Source organism: Globicephala melas, chromosome 6 (assembly GCF_963455315.2).
Source record: "Globicephala melas chromosome 6, mGloMel1.2, whole genome shotgun sequence".
Taxonomy (NCBI): Eukaryota; Metazoa; Chordata; class Mammalia; order Artiodactyla; family Delphinidae; genus Globicephala; species Globicephala melas.
Window position 1 is genome coordinate 57437775 of NC_083319.1, and position 23688 is coordinate 57461462.

Consider the following 23688-nt stretch of genomic DNA (forward strand, 5'->3'; position numbering starts at 1 on the left):
CTCAGCTGCATCCTTGAGGGGAAGGTCATTCAAAGTGAAACAGTCAAGAGAAGAGTGATAGTAACAGCACTGCTGCCCACCCAGTGAGGAAATGTGGCAAGTAGGGGACCCACACACCTGAAAACAAACAGATTAACCCCCAGATAATAAACAGCAGGGAAAGGGAGAAGAAAATATTCCTATAGTAAAGACATCTGTTAAACCTTAACAAAGAGCTAAAAACCTGGATAATTTGTCAGTGTTCTAGGTCTTGAAATCTCTTGAGAAAAACTTTCCTGTTCAAGATGCTGGAGGTGACTGCCTCTCATCCTGTTTCTCCTATCTTCCATGGATTCTCTGTCCCTTCCCATTCCCTCCCCCCTTTTTTAAAAAAATAATCTCCTAAAGATTTAGAGGTTGGGAAATGGAGTAGGTAGCCCTCTGGAAGTCTCTCAGGTCTTTGATTTTTCTAATCCACGTATGGTTAAACATCCTACCAGCTGGGTCTTATAGATTTCAAATACCATTTCTTAATCACATTCAAAGAAAGCTTTTTGCTTTCTGCTCTGATCACAATCTCTGTTCCATAGTAGATTTGGCTCCAATACCAGTATGCTTTACCATGTAGCTTTACTCGAGCACGAATTTTCTAAGGTCGATTTCTCAGAACAGTCACACCAAATTGAACTGCTTTTTAAAAATTCTCATAGAAAATTTTTAAATTAAAAAATATATAGGGCTTCCCTGGTGGCGCAGTGGTTGAGAATCTGCCTGCCAATGCAGGGGACACGGGTTCAAGCCCTGGTCTGGGAAGATCCCACATGCCACGGAGCAACTAAGCCCGTGAGCCACAACTACTGAGCCTGCACGTCTGGAGCCTGTGCCCCACAACAAGAAAGGCCACGACAGTGAAAGGCCCGCGCACCGCAATGAAGAGTGGCCCTCGCTTGCCGCAACTAGAGAAAGCCCTTGCATAGAAACGAAGACCCAACACAGCCATGAATGAATAAATAAATTAAATAAATTAAAAAATATATATATATATATAAATCACATAGATACTCTGAATCTAACCTGTTACGTTATGTTGAGCCTAGTAGAATATTTCTTGAGACAAAATCCAGTTTGCTCACAGTCCCTAAATCCAGTTTGCCACCTCTGTTTTTACTGAATCAAAGACTTACGTGCTTCTGCTGTAGAAAACCAGCTTTTTCTTAAGGTTTGTATATAACCCTCTGGCCCTTGGCTAGTCTGTCCGTGACTGCTATTTTTTTTCCAGTTGACGAAACAAATCTGATTGGAAAACTTATTGATGGAAGATACTTTATAATTAGAGAAATCTTTTTTTTTTAAGGCGGGGTGGGTTGCAGCCCCTGCTGGGAGGCCTTCATGTTTTAATGACTTCTGCTCACCCAGACATACGCTGACTTGGGGAGAAATTTTTCTAAAGTGTCAGCAGTCCGCCTCAGTGACTGTGCTGCGTTCCTTCCCACTAACTTCAGAAACAGCCCCATTACCTTTTATGGTCTCACAGAATAACCATAGCAATGGTGTATAATTAACTGGTGCTGCTGGTAAACTGGTTTTATTATTGTATTTAAGAGGCTTACTTTTGCTGTCCTCACACAGTGGCAGCACTTTCATAGATGTTTTATTTTCTCCTTTAACTTTAGCACTTATAAAAGGGAAAGATTACTCAGAGGAAGTGCTTTGCCAAGAATGAATGAACCCAAACTGTTTTATCCTAATGGCAGAGGGTGCCCAGCCCATCCACAATCTCTTACTTTTCTTCCTGAGTGAAGCTAGGAGCATCTGGGGGAATCCATGGAGGGAGTCTATCACCCTGGATGACCATCTCATGAACTAGCAGGGAACATGCCCAGCTTTGCACTTGGGTCCATTTTTAGTTTTCACGCTTCTTTGTAATTGTTCCATTGTTTCTCTCTTCTTCATGATTGACCATGTGCTTTCAAGCCTTAAAAGCTGGACCCTGCCTGTGTCACTACCATGGGAGGGGGCCTCCGTGACACGGTTGGTGTCATCTCAGTAAAAACCAGTTGGGAACACAACACGTTCGAGGGGCAAAATAGGAAATTAGGAAGGAAGAATAGTACTTTAAAGTAAGCTTTACCTGGCGGGAGGAATCAAAATGGTGGAGAAATAGGACTTAGAGGTCACCTCCTCCCACAAATATATCAAAAACACATCTACAAGTGGAACAATTCACACAGAACATCTACTGAACACTGGCAGAAAACCTCAGATTTCTGAAAAGGCAGAAAAACCTCCACGTAAACCAGGCAGGACAAAAGAAAAAAAAAAGAGGAATTGAGATGGGACATGTGCCCCAGGGAGGGAGCAATGAAGGAGGAAAGGTTCCCTCGCCCTGGGAAGTCCCCTCACTGGTGGGGAGATCAGCCTGGATGGAGGGGGAGCTTTGGAGCCACTGAGGAGAGCTCAGCAACCAGTTTGAGGAAGGCAAAACAGAGAGTGACCTACACAGGTGGTTGGTACTGCTGCCCTGAACTCCCCAGCCTGAGATGCTCATCTGCCAGGGCAGGCAGGGGCTGGGTGCTAAAGCTTGGGCTTTGGAGGTCAGACTCAGGGAGAGGACCAGCGCTGGCTGCACGGAGACAGCCTGAAGAGGCTGGAGTGTGGCAACTGAGGATGCACTCAGAAGAAGCCTGGGTCTGCCAGAGAGGCAAGGCACCATTGTTGGGGGATGCAGAGGAGAGGGGCAGGACTTGCCATAGGAGTTCCTTTCCCTGCGTGCACTCTCAGGCAACAGGACACCACCTACATGAGTTCTGGGGGCAGGCACGAGCCACCACTGTCATCGTGAGCTCCAGAGGTGGGCATGGGCTGCTGCCGCCACTAAGAGACCCATGAGCAGGTGCCAATCGCTGGCCCTGCCATCTTGCAGGCACGCAGGCCACTGCTGGGAGACCCACAAGCTGGCGCTGATCACTACCCCAGGGTACCAGGAGTGAGCACGGGTCACCACACCTGCCCACCCCAGATCAAGGGGATAACAGCCAGCACACACTGAGGAACCAGCAGGAAGTATCCAAACTAAAAGCAGGGCCTCGATTCCAACAACATGGCAGGGTAGAAGGACTGCAGCTCACTTCCTCCCACGAAAACACCAAAATCACAATTAACTGGTGAACAACCATCGACAAAAAAGACTGGAACCTACCAAAAAAGATATTTTACATCCAAAGACAAAGAGGAAGCCACAATGAGATGGAGTGAGAGTTCTGAGCCTCAAGTCATGCTCCTCAGCCTGAAGGTCTGGCATTGGGAGGAAGAGCCCCCAGGGCATTGAGCTTTGAAGGCCAGTGGGGCTTGAGTGCAGAAGTTCCGCAAGACAGGGGGAAACAGAGATTTCACTCTTAGAGGGCACGCACAACGTGCACTGGAACCCAGCACAAAGCAGTGACTCCACAGGAGCCTGGGCTAGACCTACCTGAGGGTCTTGGAGGGTCTCCTGGAGAGGAAGGTGTTGGCTGTGGCTCACTGTGGGGGCAAGGACTCTGGTGGCGGAGGCCCCAGGGAATACTGATCAGTGTGGGTTCTCTTGGAGGTTGCATTTTTGGCACTAAGGCCTGGCCCCACCCAATAGTCTGCAGACTCCAGTGCTAGGACACCTCGGGCCAAACAACCAGCAACGGGGGAACACAGCCTCACCCATCAGCAAACAGGCTGCCTAAACTTGTACTGACCTCACAGCCACCTGTAAACACACCCCTTGACATGGCCCTGTCCACCAGAGGGACAAGACCCAGCTCCACCCACCAGTCCCTCCCACCAGGAATCCTGCACAAGCCCCTGGACCAAGCTCACCCACCAGGAGACAGACACAAGAAGGAAGAGGAACTACAATCATGCAGCCTGCAGAAAGAGACCACAAACACAGAAAGTTAGACTAAATGAGACAGTTGAGAAATGTGTTCCAGAAGAAGGAATAAGATAAAAACCCAGAAGAGCAACTAAGTAGAGATAGGCAAATCTACATGAAAAAGAATACAGAGTAATGATAGTAACGATGATCCAAGATGTTGGAAAAAGAATGAAGGCACAGACTGAGAAGATACAAGAAATATTTAACAAAGACCTAGAAGATTTAAAGAACAGAGATGAACAATACAAAAACCAAAGTGAAAAATACACTAGAAGGAAACAATAGCAGAATAAATGAGGCAGAAGAACTAATAAGTGAGCTGGAAGAAAGAGTAGTGGAAATCACTCCAGCAGAACAGAATAAAGAAAAAAAGAATGAAAAGAAAGGAGGACAGTCTCAGAAACCTCTGGGACATTAAATGCACCAACTTTCACATTATAGGGGTCGCAGAAGGAGAAGAGAGAAAGGACCTGATAAAATATTTGAAGAGATGATAGCTGAAAACTTCCCTAATATGAGAAAAGAAACAGTCACCCAAGTCCAAGGAAATGCAGACTCCCATACAGGATAAACCCAAGGAGGAACACACCAAGACATATATTAATCAAACTGACAAAAATTAAAGACAAAGAGAAAATATGAAAAGCAACAAGAGAAAAGCAACAAATAAAATACAAGGGAATCCCATAAGGTTATCAGCTGATTTCTCAGCAGAAACTCTGCAGGCCAGAAGGGAGTGGCATGATATATTTAAAGTGATGAAAGGAAAAAACCTATAACCAAGAATACTCTGCCCAGCAAAGCTCTCATTCAGATTCAATGGAGAAATCAAAAGTTTTACAGATAAGCAAACGCTAAGAGAATTCAGCACCACAACCAGCTTTACGATAAATGCTAAAGGAACTTCTCTAGGCAGAAAAGAAAAGACCACAACTAGAAACAAGAACATTATGAATGGGAAAGCTCACTGGTAAAGGCAAACGTATAATAAAGGTAGGAAATCATCCACACACACACAAATATGATATCAAAACCAGCAGTCATGAGCAGAGGATAGTACAAATGCAGGATATTGGAAATGCATTTGAAATTAAGAGACCAGCAACTTAAGACAGTCTTGTATATATATAGACTGCTATATCAAAACCCCACGTGATCTGCAAACCAAAACTCTATGATAGATAGACAAAAACACACAAAAAAGAAAAAAGCAATCCAAATACAACACTAAAGATAATCAAATCACATGAGAAGGGAACAAAAGAGGAAGGGAAGAAAAAAGACTTGCAAAATCAAATCCCAAACAATTTACAAAATGGCAATAAGAACACATATATCAATAATTACCTTAAATGTAAATGAATTAAATGCTCCAACCAAAAGACATAGACTGGCTGAATGGATACAAAAACAAGACCTGCATATATGCTGTCTATAAGAGCCCACTTCAGATCTAGGGACACATAACAGACTGAAAGTGAGGGGATGGAAAAAGATATTCCATGCAAATGGAAATTAAAAGAAGCCTGGAGTAGCAATACTTATATCAGACAAAATAAACTTTAAAATAAAGACTGTTACAAGAGACAAAAAAGGACACTACATAATGATCAAGGGATCAATCCAAAAAGAAGATGGAACATTGTAAATATATATGCACTCAACATAGGAGCACGTCAATATATAAGGCAAATTCTAACAGCCATAAAAGGGTAAATCGACAGTAACACAATAATAGTGGGGAACTTTAACACCCCGCTTACATCAATGGACAGATTATCCAGACAGAAAATCAATAAGGAAACACAGGCCTTAAATGACACATTAGACCATATGAACTTAATTGATATTTATAGGACATTCCACCTGAAAGCAGCAGAATACACATTCTTCTCAAGTGCACATAGAACATTCTCCAGGATGGATCACATGCTGGGTCACAAAGCAAGCCTCAGTAAATTTAAGAAAATTGAAATCATATCAAGCCTCTTTTCTGACCACAAGACTATGATATTAGAAATCAGTCACATAAAAAAGACTGCAAAAAACACAAACGCGTGGAGCCTAAACAATATGTTACTAAACGACCAGTGGATCACTGAAGAAATCAAAGAGGAAATCAAAAAATACCTAGAGACACATGATAACAAAGAGATGACAATCCAAAACCTATGGGACACAGCAAAAGCAGTTCCAAAAGAGAAGTTTATAGCAATACAGTCTTACCTCAGGAAACAAGAAAAATCTCAAACCTAACAACAACCTAACCTTACAGCTAAAGCACCTAGAGAAAGAAGGACAAACAAAACCCAAAGTTAGTAGAAGGAAAGAAATCATAAAGATCAGCAGAAATAAATGAGATAGAGATGAAGAAAACAACAACAAAAATCAATGAAACTAAAAGCTGGTTCTTTGAGATGATAAACAAAATTGATAAACCTTTAGCCAGACTCATCAAGAAAAAAAGGGAGAGGGCTCAAATCAATAAAATCAGAAATGAAAAAGGAGAAGTTACAACTGACACCACAGAAATACAAAGGATCATAAGAGACTACTACAAACAACTATATGCCAATAAAATGGACAACCTAGAAGAAATGGACAAGTTTTTAGAAAGGTACAACCTTCCAAGACTGAACCAGGAAAAAATAGAAAATATGAACAGACCAATCACTGAAATTGAAACTGTGATTTTAAGACTTTTAACAAACAAAAGTCCAGGACCAGATGGTTTCACAGATGAACTCTATCAAACGTTTAGAGAAGAGTTAACACCTATCCTCGGAAACTATTCCAAAAAAATTGCAGAGGAAGGAAAACTCCCAATCTCATTCTGTGAGGTCGCCATCACCCTGATACCAAAACCAAAGATACCGCAAAAAAAGAAAATTACAGGCCAATATCACTGATGAACACAGATGCAAAAATCATGAACAAAATACTAGCCAACCGAATCCAAGATCAAGTGGGATTTACTCCAGTGATGCAAGGATTCTTCAATATTCGCAAATCAATCAGTGTGATACAGCACGTCAACAAACTGAAGAATAAAAACCATATGATCATCTCAATAGATACAGGAAAAGCTTTCAGCAAAATTCAACATCCATTTATGATAAAAAATCTCCATAAAGTGGACATAGAGGAAACCTACCTCAACATAATAAAGGCCATATATGACAAACCCACAGCTAGCATCATTCTCAACAGTGAAAAGCTGAAAGCGTGTCCTCTAAGATCAGGAACAAGGCAAGGATATCCACTCTCACCACTTTTATTCAGCATAGTTTTGGAAGTCCTAGCAGGGCCATCAGAGAAGAAAAAGAAATAAAAAGAATCCAAATTGGAAAAGAAGTAAAACTGTCACAGTTTGCAGATGACATGATACTATACATAGAGAATCCTAAAGACGCTGCCAAAAAACTACTAGAGCTCATCAGTGAATTTGGTAAAGTGGCAGAATCCAAAATTAATACACAGAAATCTCTTGCATTCCTATACAGTAACAACAAAATATCTGAAAGAGAAATTAAGGAAACAATCCCATTTACCATCACATCAAAAAAGAATAAAATACCTAGGAATAAACCTACCTAAGGAGGCAAAAGACCTGTACTCTGAAAACTATTATTAGGATGTTGATGAAAGAAACTGAAGATGACACAAACAGATGGAAAGATATATTGATACAATGTTCTTAGATTGGAAGAATCAATATTGTCAAAATGACTGTACTACCCACAGCAATCTACAGATTCAACGCAATCCCTATGAAATTACCAAGGGGATATTTCACAAAATTAGAATAAAAAAGTTTACAATTTGTATGGAAACACAAAAGACCCCAAATAGCCAAAGCAATCCTGAGGAAGAAAAAGAGCTGGAGGAATCAGGCTCCCTGACTTCAGACTATACTACAAAGCTACAGTCATCAAAAGAGCATGGTACTGGCACAAAAACAGAAACATAGATCAATGGAACAGGATAGAAAGTCCACAGATAAACCCACACACCTATGGTCACCTAGTCTGTGACAAAGGTGTCAAGAATATACAACGGAGGAAAGACAGTCTCTTCAGTAAGTGGTGCTGGAAAACTGGACAGCTACATGTAAAAGAATGAAATTAGAATATTCTCTAACACCATACACAAAAATAAACACAAAATGGATTAAAGATCTAAATGTAAGGCCCGATACTATAAAACTTAGAGGAAAACATAAAGAGAACACTCTTTGACACAAATCGCACCAAGATCTTTTTTAATCCACCTCCTAGAGTAATGACAATAAAAACAAAGTAAACAAATGGGACCTAATTAAACTTAAAAGCTTTGCACAGCAAATGAAATCATAAAAAAAAAAAAAATGAAAAGACAGCCCACAGAATGGGAGAAAATATTTGCAAACGAATCAACAGACAAAGGATTAATCTCCAAAATATATAAACAGCTCATGCAGCTCAATATTAAAAAATACAAACAACCCAATCAAAAAATGGGCAGAAGACCTAAATAGATGTTTCTCCAAAGAAGACATATAGATGGCCAAGAGGCATATGAAAAGCTGCTGAACATCACTAATTATTAGAGAAATGCAAATCAAAATACCAGGAGGTATCACCTCACACCAGTTAGAATGGCCATCATTAAAAAGTCTCCAGGGCTTCCCCGGTGGCGCAGTGGTTGAGAGTCCACCTGCTGATGCAGGGGACACAGGTTTGTGCCCTGGTCCAGGAAGATTCTACATGCCGTGGAGCGGCTGGGCCCGTGAGCCATGGCTGCTGAGCCTGTGCGTCCGGAGCCTGTGCTCACAACGGGAGAGGCCACAACAGTGAGAGGCCCGTGTACAGCAAAAAAAAAAAAAAGTCTCCAAACAACAAATGCTGGAGAGGGTGTGGAGGAAAGGGAACCCTCTTGCACTGTTAGTGGGAATGTAAATTGATACAGCCACTGTGGAATACAGTATGGAGGATCTTTAAAAAACTAAAAATAGAACTACCATATGATCCAGCAATCCCACTCCTGGGCACATATCTGGAGAAAACCGTAATTCAAAGATACATGCACCCAAATGTTCATTGCAGCACTATTTACAATAGCCAAGACATGGAAGCAACCTAAATGTCCTTCGACAGAGGAATGGATAAGGAAGATGTGGTGTATACACACACACACACACACACACACACACAATGGAATGTTACTCAGCCATAAGAAGAATGAAATAATGCCATTTGCAGCAACATGGATGGACCTAGAGATTATCGTACTAAGTGAACTAAGTCAAAGAGAAGACAAATATCATATGATATCACTTATATGTGGAATCTAAAAAAAAATTGTGCAAGTGAACTTACTTACAAAACAAACAGACTCACAGACTTTGAAAACAAAAGTATGGTTACCAAACGGGAAATGTTGGGGGGGAGGATAAATTAGGAGTTTGGGATTAACATATACACATTACTATATATAAAATAGATAACAAGGACCTACTGTGTATAGCACAGGGAACTCTACTCAATATTCTGTAATAACCTATATAGGAAAAGTATCTGAAAAAGAATGACTATATGTATACGTATAACTGAATCAGCTGTATGCATGAAACTAACACAGCATTGTAAATCAGCTACACTCCAATATAAAATAAAAGTTAAATTTAAAAAAGTGAGCTTTACGTGAGCATAACAGAAAAAGCCCACATTCCTTTGCCTAGCTATCACTTACTGAGCAGTGACTGTGTCAGGGCACCTTCCTTGCTGTTGGGAACATGTATAAAATTCAGTTCATAGTCCCTAATATCCTCACCGTGAAGGGGTTCAAGGCACCCCCTATGGGGAGACACTTACCTACCCCTTATCTCTGCCACTGCCCTCATTCTACTGCACTGACATGTAGAGTGTTACAGGAACCCAAAAGAAGGAACCTCACGTTTGTCAGTGGCAGAGAGGATAGAATATTTTCTATGCAAAGGAAACAATACATCTAATGATGGAGGGGCATGAACCAGTAAGGTGTGGCCGGGAATTGTAAATAATTCAGTCTAATCCAAGCAAGGGGTAAGATTATGCCTGATTATGTATGTCCAGCCTAGGAAACGTAGACATCATCTTGAAGACAGTAGAGCTATTGAAAGACTATCAGCAAGGGTGTCATATAATCAGAGATTTTAGAGAGCTTTCTTCTAGTGGTTCTGTGAAAAATAGACTGGGGTGCAGCATTTGTTACAGTGGTTTAGGACAGGAAGTGTGAGGGCCATGGGGTCAGTAGGGTTAAAGAAGAAAGGATGGAGGGCTTCAAGGTACATGTAGGAGGGGTCCTGGACAGGGGAGGGACAAGGGGAAGTTTATAACTTTCAGGTTTCTGATCAGTGTAGCTAGAATTGATGGGGATGGTGCTGCCGTGCATTGAGTACAGAAAGGACAGAGATGGAGAAGGAAGAATTTGAGTTCACTTTAGGTTGGACTAGTGCCTCCAGTATAAACACTTTGAGATGCCTGCTGGGTTGTTGGACATGTTTGCAGGCCTGAGCACAGGTGGAGGTCTGAACTGGGGCAAGAGATGTGAGCATCTTTGCGGTTGATGTTGAAATTGAAGTTGTGAGTGTGGGCAGGCAGGCCCAGGGAGCATATGTGGCAAGGAAAAGGCCACACACAAAGCCTCAGGGGCATCAGAGTTGAGCAAATAGTTAAGAAAGGGGAGCCGCTGAGACATCCACGGTGAGCAACCAGAGAAGGAGGAGGGCTTACAGAATGACAGAGAGCTTCATGCAAGAGTTAGGTGACAGGGTAGTCACATAAATTTAGGGGAGAGAAGTGTCCTAGGAACTAGGACTTGAGCAAGGACAGTTTCAGGGAAGTGGTGGGGACAGAGGCCCAGAGGTAAATAGGAATAGGGATGAATTAGAGATGACTGTGGACAATTTTGTCACATACCTGGTTGGGCAGGAGCCAGAGGGGGCATGAAGAGTGAGGGAGATTTAAATGAGAAGACTTTAGTCCTGCTCGTGTTGGGGAAGGTCCCTGGGGGTTGGAGATCCTGAAGAAAACTGAGCTAGATGGAAGCAGGTGGGGAGGCTCCAAGGGCCCTGCGTGGGGCCTCCTCCCTGGGCCTCAGCACCCTCCCCACTGCTGACTGAGTCAGATCTTTGTCCATTCTTTTGCTGTCAAGTGCCTGCCTTTCTGCAGTGTAACACTGGCTGTTCTTAGTCCACAGCCTCTGATATGCGATTTGAAGACACATTTTATGGAACGGACATAATCCAAGGGGAGAAAAAGAGACAGAGAGTGCTGAGCTCCAGGTTTAAGAACGAATATGTGGATGACCCCGTCTACCGCACGTTTTTGAAGAGCTCTTTCCAGAAGAAGTGTCAGAAGAGGCAATAGTCTACCTACACTGCTGCAGGCAACAGAATGACTTGCACCAGAAGAGGAACGATGAAGGGACAGCCTGGGGCTGTGCCATGTGTTTTGCTGGGGTAGGTGACGGGCTGTGTCTCTGACAGTGGAAAATTAGGCTTTCCAGAGTTTGGTCACCAAAACCACGAAATACACATTATTAATCGGATACCACAATCTGAAGTTGTCTCCTAGTCTTGCATTTACTTCTGAGCAGTTGTCTCCTATGATCCCAAAGAATTTTTCTAAGTAGAAGGGAATAATAATGAATCACCCATCGAAAAAAGCCACTGCCAGAGGAGGTGGATCCCCATGTGTGGCTTACTTAGTCCCTATTCAGGAACCACATGGAGACTTCTCTCCTCAACCCTAGCAGGTGGGAGCCTCGATTCCCAGGTGGGAGGGTGATAATTTATATATTTTCCACAGTCAGGGAAGGACTCTCACTTATTTGTTTTAAATGGCAGTTTTTATAAAACATTTTTAAAACACAAATGGCATGGATGGTAATGAGATTTACCCATATGCTATCTGCATTTCCCTTGTACAGAAATTTTACATTTTTTTATATCCGTTTTACTTTTGATTGTGTCTGACGAGAACTGCATTGTTGGCCTTTGTGAAGTTTTTGGCTCTTGAGAAAGAATTCTTATGAATTGTATGGGAATTTTATATATTTAAAGAGGGAGATCTGGGGCTGTTATTTTTAAATACTTTTTTTCCATAATACATATTCTGAGTAGATATTTATAAAATATATGTTTCTTTCATTATGTGTTTGTAAGATTAGAGTTTAAAATAAATATGCTTTGATGCATAGTTTTGAAGTAATATGATTTTTCCTTTTTGAAACAGCTTGGAAATGTACTAGTGTTTAAAAATAAAGATTTCCATTTTCTCCAATCCTGTCTTCTAACTTGCTTATTTGTCTAGGTTTAAACCTATAGAAAACAAGTTTTTTTTGGGAGAGCTGGCTCTCTGGACATTCTGGGGCCCAGGTTTGTCAGAACTTCTTCTCTCACTGTTTACATAACTGTGGACATACTGTGAGACATTTATGGCTATACCACTGGGGACAAAGCCCCTCTACCTGCCCACAGTGCCTGATGAAGTGTTTTCCTCAGCTCTATCTTTAGGCCTGGAAGAAATCTGAGCCTCTGGAGTCTGGAGCTCTTTTCATCCCAGGTTTCTTGGTCCTCAGCTTCATTAGAAGGGGCTGTATGGATCCTCTAATCCCTCCCATCACTTTATAGATGAGCAATGGAGGAGAGGAAGGAAGAGGGCTTGCCCAAGGTCACACAGTAATGCTTCAGTTAACTATGGCCACAGTTATGCTGCGTAACAAACAACTGCAAAATCTGTGTCCTGTGATGAGAAGCACTTCTTTTGCTCATGAGTCTGCAGGTTGGGTGATCTAGGCTGGGCTTGGCTAGGCAGCTGTGCTGACCTCGGCCTGGGCCAGCTCACACGTCTGCTCCATGTGTCCCCATCAGCCCACTGGACTCAGTGGGCTAGCCCAGGTATGTTCTCAGGTCACTGGCAGAGGCAGAGAGGGCAGCCAAGTAAGCAAATTTTAGATCTGTCTGTGATGTTGGTTAACATCCCGTGGACCAAAGCCCAGAGCTAGGCATTAGAGGGCATTTCAGAGTTTTACGGCAAAACGTGTGGATGTATCATGTTACTGGGTAGAGAGTGAAGATGAAACAGTAGTGACAGAGCCACAGTTAAAACTTGGTTTTGCAGACTGCTAGCTGGCTGAGTGCTCATTTTCCAGAGTGCCTCATGGCTGAACTCTGAGCTGGGGAAGAGCCCATCAGCCACATTTTTACAAGGACTAAGCACTCCACATTTTCTGCCAGTATAGTCATATATTTTATCAAGTAATCAAGTTTGCCTTTTCTATCTCCACATTTTGAGTGGAACTGACCTCCTGTCTCCACAATATGCCAGGAAAGTAGGCCTGTGTAAGGCATTAAGAGGAATTAATCTAAATAGGATCATTTGTTTTGTACAAGTTTGCCTGTCAGCAAGATTTCTGATTGGCTGCCACAGGGAGAAAATGTGCAGAGTCCTATGTGATTTCAAATACAGCTGTTTTTTATGGTCTCACTTAACTAATGTTCCTATAATCAAGTACAGCTGTATACGGCCTAAGCAAAATAGTGCTGGCCACAAGTTCACTCTGGCTCTTGAGAAAGATACCTCTGTTTCACTGCATTCTGCATAAAGTCATTATTAGCTCTATGACCCGACAGACCAGTAAAGCTGTTTCACTTTACCGTGTGACAGCTCAATTGTAATTTTAATTTCTTTGCATTAAACTAACTATATTTTCAGTGTGTATGTGTAGCGTGAAATCAGGTGAAGTCCTTCTAGCATTAAAAAAAGAATTTCTGGCTGGACAGTTATTATGTAATTCTAATTACAAGCCCTTTTTCTGGAGGTTAGAGGATTAGTGAAACTGCCTGGCATGTTTCACAACATTTTAGTTCCTTTATATGTGTTTGAAATGAGAACAATGTGATTCTTGTCAGTTTACTTTTATTAAGGTACTTTTGTTTAGTTCATCTTAAGAGAAATTGAGAAGAAGCATCCACTAAAATATCACATGGCTTCACAGAATATATTATAAATTGCTACTGGGTAATGGTATATGAAAACGTGAAGACTCAGAATACAAAAACAAGTAGGAGTGAATGGGTCTGCCCCTTCTCCATGTACCCATCCAACGTGAAGCAAGGCTGAAACGTGATTTTTACTGTAAATGACCTGGAGGTCTTACAAGTAATCATATTAGGGGAGTATATGCTGCAAGATAACACTGTATTTTATTTTTACCTTTAAATAAAAAGGATCTGAAATCCAGTCCAACAACTGGGGAGCAGACCCTGCCCCTGACAGGACTGTGATGGCCAAAGAGCAAAGAAGAGGCCCTGCTCAACATCTCGTGCAGGCTCTGGTCACCACAACACCAATCACACCACCTATCAAGGGGATAATGGCCAGCACACACTGAGGAAAGACATGGCAGGCACCCATATTAAAAAAAGCCCTTGCACCAAAAATACCAGATTCATGCAGGCTACTCAGGGACACTACCGTAAAAACAGCCCTTCAAGACCACAGTAGATAACTGTTTCTCCTACATTCACAGAGTCAGAGAAATAAAAGTAAAATGAAAAAGCAGATAAACTACTCCCAATTAAAGGAACAAGAGAAAACCCGTGAAAGAACAATGAAACAGACCTTTCCAGTCTACCAAATCCTAAGTTCAAAAAAGAGATAATGAAATACTGGGGCCTCCCTGGTGGCACAGTGGTTGAGAGTCCGCCTGCCGATGCAGGGGACAGGGGTGACACGGGTTCGTGCCCCGGCCCGGGAAGATCCCACATGCCGTGGAATGGCTAGGCCCGTGAGCCATGGCCGCTGAGCCTGCGCGTCCGGAGCCTGTGCTCCGCAACAGGAGAGGCCACAACAGTGGGAGGCCCGCGTACTGCAAAAAAAAAAAAAAAAAAAAAAAAAAAGAAGGAGCTAGCTCACTGCAGATGAGCCAGTTCTTCTACCAGCCCTTGGGAAGAATGACCTCTACATGGTTTAGCCATCAAGCAACCACCCAGTCAAACGAAGGGGGTCTGGAGACTGAGAAGCACAGGAAAATATTTTCATGAGTATACATTCTTGAGTATGAAGAATTCTTCTGAACATATTATTTACTATACTCACTCATTTGAAAAGATGATACAATTGGCCAAATGGAGACATGCCTCCTGTTCATTTGCCAGGCTTCTGACTGTGGTGCTGTGAGTCTTTTCAGTGGAAGACAGACCACCCTGGCTACAGAGCAGATGTGCCCTGGAAGGTCAGGACCAGAAGACTGGCGGAAAGTGTGGCCCTCAGCTCCAGCAGCCACCAGGAATGATAGAGCACAGCCTTTTTGCTGTGAGAAAGATGAATCCCTGGCCCCACATTCAGTGATGGGCCTCTCACACCCTCCTGGTAGGAGTCCCAGGGGTTCCAGTAGAGGTCACATTTCTCCATTCACTGTACCTTGTTCCCTTCTAGGAGTATCATGGATGATTCGGTCCTCTTTTCTTTCCCTCCTGGGGGTGCTCTCCTCTCCTGGGTGGGTGTTCTTTTGCTCCCAGAAGCTTTTTCATACCTCATAAATCATTTAGAAGCAAACCTGACCTAACCCTGAACTGATTTGAGGCTGTTTATATTCTTAACTCATTTAGTATGAATATTCAAACATATCACAATAGAAAATTCACGTTGGGTGTTAGGCAATATGATAATTGGTATGAAACTACCTTTCTAAAATCCTGAAAATTCTGAACTTACATACAATAAATCTAGCCCCAAGGATTTTGGATAAGGGAGTGTGGCCCTCTTATTTTATACCCATTACTTGCTGGGTAGTACTCACTACTTACAGGGCCTTATTCACCTCCGTATTTCCTGTGATCCCCTGCATGTCACAGGCCCTCATTTAGCCTGGTTGTATGCCAGCCACTCGCTTGGCTGAATGCCACTCAGATGTGTGTTCTCACTGGGCGAGGGGCTGATGGCATTTGTCTTAGCTTTGGGCACTGAATTAACATCACCAGGCTTGAAAGTCACAGTACTGCTGACCGGGGGAAGACACTCTGCCATCTGAGGTTAATTGTAAAATGGTGGCATCATCCCATTCTGGCTACTCATGGAAAGGCCCAGGTGTCACCAGAGGGTGGGAAGGCTCATTCACCAAGGCAGACTCATGCTACCTAGACAGGTTGCTCCTTGTTTTCATGACTCAAGAAAGCAAACCAATTTCTCCTTGAGGCTGTAAAAAGGCATGGGATAGACCATGTAGGGAGAAACGTTTCTAGTTTGCCCTGAAACAGAGATTTGGACTCTAGGGGAGAGGTTGAAGCCTGCAAGGCTGGAAATTGAAATGTCTGCTTAGTCCATAGAATGCCCTGAATCAAGGTTTTGAGGCCACCCTCTGTGGGCTCTCCACGTGACTTCACTGTGATATGATTATGAAGCTATTTATCTCAAGCTTTCCCCCCACCCCAAATCAAAGCCATAATGAGTAAAAGGGCCTCATAATCATTTCTGCATATTTTGGTAACAAAGGAAATGGCTGTTGATGATAAAAACTGCTGTTCATAAATTTGCACCCTTTGTTGCCATTTAAAAAGAGATCTTGTATTGCAAACTCATTAGTAGCTGAACTTTATTTTGTCAAAGGAAATGGAGTCAAGAGAGATTATGTTTCATCTTTAATACACCTCTTCCATAACAATGCCATTATCCTGAGTTTCAGATGAATTTAACTGAAGCTTAATGAAAAAAATTAGTTGTTTTACGCAATTAGAATCCCATTTAAACAGGTTAGAAAATAAGTAGGATGGGAAATGTGGTTGATTTGATTTTCCTCTAGACTGACTCTCTAGGCCTCCTCGGCCTCTTCGTTTTCTCCCCTCATTGAATAAGACACTAATATTTTTAGAATTTAAGAAGAATTTTGACTTGCCAAGTTTTTTCCCCAGGCAACAGAAAATGCCTGGAACCTCCAAGGAGGTGGGGAGCAAAGGGAACTGGCCAATGGGAACCAATCACAGAGAACTAAGGTAAAAACACTCTTTCAGCCCAATGTGGTCCTTGCAACCTGAACTCCCTTCCCTTTTGAGGTAAGAAAGAGGTTATTAAGTAGCATCAAACAAAAGGTAAGGAGGGATGATCTGAGTGCAAAGTTTCCTTCTGCCACTTAATAACTTTGTGACTTGCCATATAACTCTTGACATTTGGACCTCACTTTCTCCATCAGTACAGTGGGAATAATAACAACCATTCCTTAAAAATGTTGGTAGAGAAATTGGTTCAAGATGGCAGAGTAGAAGGACGTGCTCTCACTCTCTCTTGCGAGAGCACCGGAATCACAATTAACTGCTGAACAATCATCACCAGGAAGACACTGGAACTCACCAAAAAGATACCCCACAACCAAAGACAAGGGTGAAGCCACAATGAGACGGTAGGAGGGGTGCAATCACAATAAAATCAAATCCCATAACTGCTAGGTGGGTGACTCACAAACTGGAGAACACTTATACCACAGAAGTCCACCCACTGGAGTGAAGGTTGTGAGCCCCAAGTCAGGCTTCCCAACCTGGGGGTCCGGCAATAGGAACAGGAATTCCTAGAGAATCAGACTTTGAAGGTTGGCGGGATTTGATTGCAGGACTTTGACAGAACTGGAGGAAAAAGAGACTCCATTCTTGGAGGGCACACACAAAGTACTGTGCGCATCGGGACCCGGGGAAGGAGCAGTGACCCCAGGGGAGACTGAACCAGACCTACCTGCTAGTGTTGGAGGCTCTCCTGCAGAGGTGGGGGTGGCTGTGTCTCACTGTGAGGACAAGGACACTGGCAGCATAAGTTCTCGGAAGTACTCCTTGTCGTAAGCCCTCCCAGAGTCTGCCATTAGCCCCACCAAACAGTCCGGGTATGCTCCAGAGCTGGATTGCCTCAGGCCAAACAACCAACAGGGAGGGAACCCAGCCCCACCCATCAGCAGACAAGCAGATTAAAGTTTTACTGAGCTCTGCTCACCAGAGCAACGTCCAGCTCTACCCAACACCAGTCCCTCCCATCAGGAAACTTGCACAAGCCCTTAGATAGCCTCATCCACCAGAGGGCAGACAGCAGAAGCAAGGAGAACTACAATCCTGCAGCCCATGGAACAGAAACCACATTCACAGAAAGATAGACAAGATGAAAAGACAGAGGGCTATATACCAGATGAAGGAACAAGATAAAACCCCAGAAAAACAACTAACTGAAGTGGACATAGGCAACCTTCCAAAAAAAAGAATTCAGAATAATGATAGTAAAGATGATCCAGGACCTCAGAAAAAGAAAGGAGGCAAAGATCGAGAAGATGCAAGAAATGTTTAACAAAGACTTAGAAGAATTAAAGAACAAACAAACAGAGATGAGCAATATAATAACTGAAATGAAAACTACACTAGAAGGAATCAATAGCAGAATAACTGAGTCAGAAGAACGGATAAGTGACCTGGAAGACAGAATGGTGGAATTCACTGCTGTGGAACAGAACAAAGAAAAAAGAATGAAAAGAAATGAAGACAGACTAAGAGACCTCTGGGACAAAGTTAAATGCAACAACATTCGCATTATAGGGGTCCCAGAAGGAGAAGAGAGACACAAAGGACCCTTGAACATATTTGAAGAGATTATAGCCAAAAACTTCCCTCACATGGGAAAGGAAATGGCCACCGAAGTCCAGGAAGCGCAGAGAGTCCCATACAGGATAAACCCAAGGAGAAACATGCCAAGACACACAGTAATCAAACTGGCAAAAATTAAAGGCAAAGAAAAATTACTGAAAGCAGCAAGGGAAAACTACAAATAGCATACAAGGAACTCCCATAAGGTTAACAGCTGGTTTCTCAGCAGAAACTCTACAAGCTAGAAGGGACTGGAATGACATATTTAAAGTGATGAAAGGGAAGAAACTACAACCAAGATTACTCTACCCAGCAAGGATCTCATTCAGATTCAATGGAGAAATCAAAAGCTTTAAAGACAAGCAAAAGCAAAGAGAATTCACCACCACCAAACCAACTCTACAACACATGCTAAAGGAACTTCTCTATGTGGGAAACACAAGAGAAGAAAAGGACCTGCAAAAACAAACCCAAAACAATTAAGAAAATGGTCATAGGAACATACATATCAATAATTACGTTAAATGTGAACGGATTAAATGCTCCAACCAAAAGACACAGGCTTGCTGAATGGATACAAAAACAATACCCATATATATGCTGTCTACAAGACAGCCACTTCAACCTAGGGACACATATAGACTGAAAGTGAGGGGAGGGAAAAAGATATTCCATGCAAATGGAAATCCAGAGAAAGCTGGAGTAGCAATACTCATATCAGATAAAATAAACTTTAAAGTAGAGAATGTTACAAGAGGCAAGGAAGGACACTACATAATGAACAAGGGATCAATCCAAGAAAAAGATATAACAATTATAAATATAGATGCAGCCAATATAAAAGCACCTCAATACATAAGACAACTGCTAACAGCTAAAAAAGAGGAAATCAACAGTAACACAATAATAGTGGGGGACTTTAACACCTCGTTTACACCAATGGACAGATCATCCAAACAGAAAATTAATAAGGAAACACAAACTTTAAATGACACAATAGACCAGATAGATTTAATTGATATTTATAGGACATTCCATCCAAAAACAGCAGATTACACTTTCTTCTCAAGTGCACATGGAACATTCTCCAGGATAGATCACATCTTGGGTCACAAATCAAGCCTCAGTAAATTTAAGAAAATTGAAATCATATCAAGCATGTTTTGTGAACACAACACTATCAGATTAGAAATCAATTACAGGGGAAAAAATGTAAAAAACACAAGGAGGCTAGACAATACGTTACTAAATAACCAAGAGATCACTGAAGAAATTAAAGAGGAAATCAAAAAATACCTACAGACAAATGACAATGAAAACAGGACAATCCAAAACCTATGGCATGCAGCAAAAGCAGTTCTAACAGGGAAGTTTATAGCAATATAAGCCTACCTCAAGAAACAACAAAAATCTCAAATAAACAATGTAACCTTACATCTAAAGGAACCAGAGAGAGAAAAACAAACAAAACCCAAAGTCAGCAGAAGGAAAGAAATCATAAAGATCAGAGCAGAAATAAATGAAATAGAAACAAAGAAAACAATAGCAAAGATCAATAAAACTAAAAGCTGGTTCTTTGAAAAGATAAACAACGTTGATAAACCATTAGCCAGACTCATCAAGAAAATTAGGGAGAGGACTCAAATCAATAAAATTAGATATGAAAATGGAGAAGTTACAACAGACACCGCAGAAATACAAAGCATCCTAAGAGACTACTACAAGCAACTCTATGACAATAAAATGGACAACCTGGAAGAAATGGACAAATTCTTAGAAAGGTATAACCTTCCAAGACTGAACGAGGAAGAAATAGAAAATATGAACAGACCAATCAGAAGTAATGAAATTGAAACTAGGATTAAAATTCTTCCAACAAACAAAAGTCCAGGACCAGACAGCTTCACAGGTGACTTCTATCAATCATTTAGAGAAGAGCTAACACCCATCCTTCTCAAACTCTTCCAAAAAATTGCAGAGGAAGGAACACTCCCAAACTCATTCTATGAGGCTACCATCACCCTGATACCAAAACCAGACAAAGACCCTACAAAAAAGAAAATTACAGACCAGTATCACTGATGAATATAGATGCAAAAATCCTCAACAAAGTACTAGCAAACAGAATCCAACAACACATTAAAAGGATCATACACCATGATCAAGTGGGATTTATCCCAGGGATGCAAGGATTCTTCAAAATATGCAAATTAACCAATGTGATACACCATATTAACAAATTGAAGAATAAAAACAATGTGATCATCTCAATAGATGCAGAAAAAGCTTTTTGACAAAATTCAACACCCATTTATGATAAAAACTCTTCAGAAAGTGGGTATAGAGGGAACCTACCTCAACATAATAAAGGCCATAAACGACAAACCCAAAACTAACATCATTCTCAATGATGAAAAACTGAAAATATTTCCTCTAAGATCAGGAACAAGACAAGGATATCCACTCTCGCCACTATTATTCCACATAGTTTTGGAAGTCCTAGCCACGGCAATCAGAGAAGAAAAAGAAATAAAAGGAATACAAATTGGAAAAGAAGAAGTACAACTGTCACTGTTTGTTGATGACATGATACTATACATAGAAAATCCGAAAGATGCAACCAGAAAACTACTAGAGCTAACCAATGAATTTGGTAGTTACAGGATACAAAATTAATGCACAGGAATCTCTTGCATTCCTATACACTAACGATGAAAATTCTGAAAGAGAAATTAAGGAAACACTCCCATTTACCATTGCAACAAAAAGAATAAAATACCTAGGAATAAACTTAAGGGAGGCAAAAGACCTGTATGCAGAAAACTATAAGACACTGATGAAAGAAAGTAAAGATGATACAAACAGATGGAGAGATATACCATGTTCTTGGACTGGAAGAATCAATATTGTGAAAATGACTACACTACCCAAAGCAATCAGTTTCAATGCAATCCCTAAAAAATTACCAATGGCATTCTTTACAGAACTAGAACAAAAAATCTTAAAATTTGTACGGAGACACAAAAGACCCCGAATAGCCAAAGCAGTCCTGAGGGAAAAAAACGGAGCTGGACGAATCAGACTCTATGACTTCAGACTATACTACAAAGCTATAGTAATCAAGACAATATGGTACTGGCACAAAAACAGAAATATAAATCAATGGAACAGGATAGAAAGCCCAGAGATAAACCCACACACCTATGGTCAACTAATCTATGACAAAGGAGACAAGGATATACCATGGAGAAAAGACAGTCTCTTCAATAAGTGGTGCTGGGAAACTGGACAGCTACATGTAAAAGAATGAAATTAGAACACTCCCTAACACCATACACAAAAATAAACTCAAAATGGATTAGAGACCTAAACGTATGACCGCACACTATAAAACTCTTAGAGGAAAACATAGGAAGAACACTCTGACATAAATCACAGCAAGAGCTTTTTGGATCCACCTCCTAGAGTAATGGAAATAAAAACAAAAATAAACAAATGGGACCTATTGAAACTTAAAAGCTTTTTCAAAGTAAAGGAAACTACAACCAAGACAAAAAGACAACCCTCAGAATGGGAGAAAATATTTGCAAACGAATCAATGGACAAAGAATTAATCTCCAAAATATATAAACAGCTCATGCAGCTCAATATTAAAAAAACAAACAACCCAATCCAATAATGGGCAGAAGACCTAAATAGACACTTCTCCAAAGAAGACATATAGATGGCCAAGAAGCATATGAAAAGCTGCTCAACATCACTAATTATTAGAGAAATGCAAATCAAAACTACAAGGAGGTATTACCTCACACCAGTTAGAATGGACATCATCAGAAAATCTACAAATAACAAATGCTGGAGAGGGTGTGCAGAAAAGGGAACCCTCTTGCACTATTGGTGGGAATGTAAATTGATATAGCCACTATGGAGAACAGTATGGAGGTTCCTTAAAAAATTAAAAATAGAATTACCATATGACCCAGAAATCCCATTACTGGGCATATACCCAGAGAAAACCATAATTCAAAAAGACACATGCACCCCATTGTGCACTGCAGCACTCTTCACAAGAGCCAGGTCATGGAAGCAACCTAAATGCCCATCGACAGACAAATGGATAAAGAAGTTGTGGTACATATATACAATGGAATATTACTCAGTCATAAAAAGTAATGAAATTGGGTCATTTGTAGAGGCTTGGATAGATCTAGAGAGTGTCATACAGAGGGAAGTAAGTCAGAAAGCAAAAAACAAATATTGTATATTAATGCATATATGTAGAACCTGGAAAGCTTACTTTTTTTTTAACCTTCAAAATGTGGATGATAGTAGCAGCTAATTTATTGGGTTGTTATAAGAATTAAATACATTAATACCTGTAAAGTACTTCTATTAGTGTGTGGCATAGACTATGTTCAGTAGAAGCATTTGTTAAATAAAATTTAAAAATAATAAAGCGTCTATATACAGTTGATGCTCAATGAATATTTGATGAATAAATTAATTTCTTGATGAATGAGATTGACTTAATTGCCCTTCTCCTGTTCGAGTGCTCTTGTTCCAGGCCAGCTCATATACTCCTTTAGCCTCTATTGACTACCTCTGGGTCAGCTTTGCACTCCAAACCATTTGCTGGGCTAGGAGTTTGGGTATTTTGCTACCAACAAAACGGCATATGTAGAAGGAACCCCTTAAAAGAGGGCTCTGGGGCTTCCCTGGTGGCACAGTGGTTGAGAGTCCGCCTGCTGATGCAGGGGAAACGGGTTCGTGCCCCGGTCCGGGAAGATCCCACATGCCGTGGAGCGGCTGGGCCCGTCAGCCATGGCTGCTGAGCCTGCGCATCCGGAGCCTGTGCTCCGCAACGGGAGAGGCCACAACAGTGAGAGGCCCGCGTACCGCAAAAACAAAAAAAAAAAAAAAAGAGGGCTCTGGAAGTGGTAGGTACTCTGGGCATGCCTATCTGGTTCACTGTAAGGACTTCACACCATAGTCAAAGTCATTCCTCCCCTCCAATGGCTGAGCTGTTGGTTACACATTCATGCAACCAACTCTTCCCTTAGGGCACTTCTTTCCCTGAAGGGTACTCTGTCTCCCAGGTTGAAATGTGCCTGGTGATCTCTCACTGGCCTGCCAAATAGTCTCAGTCCTCTCTTTCTCTCAGTGTTAAACA

The 23688-nt window shown here is 41.5% G+C and overlaps 1 protein-coding gene across 4 annotated transcripts in view; it reads left to right on the plus strand.

Annotated features, from left to right (window-relative positions):
* The window catches only part of KDM4C (lysine demethylase 4C), a 409962-nt gene extending 397788 nt beyond the window's left edge, over positions 1 to 12174 (plus strand). For 3 of the 4 annotated variants that reach the window (XM_030877155.3, XM_030877156.3, XM_060300914.2), the window contains one exon: positions 11095 to 12174. In XM_030877155.3, the coding sequence (XP_030733015.1) occupies positions 11095 to 11271 (177 nt within the window). In that variant the 3' untranslated portion in view covers positions 11272 to 12174. The remainder of the gene's footprint in view (positions 1 to 11094) is intronic. The other variant, XM_060300915.2, reaches the window with a different exon arrangement.
* The last annotated feature ends 11514 nt before the right edge of the window (positions 12175 to 23688 follow it).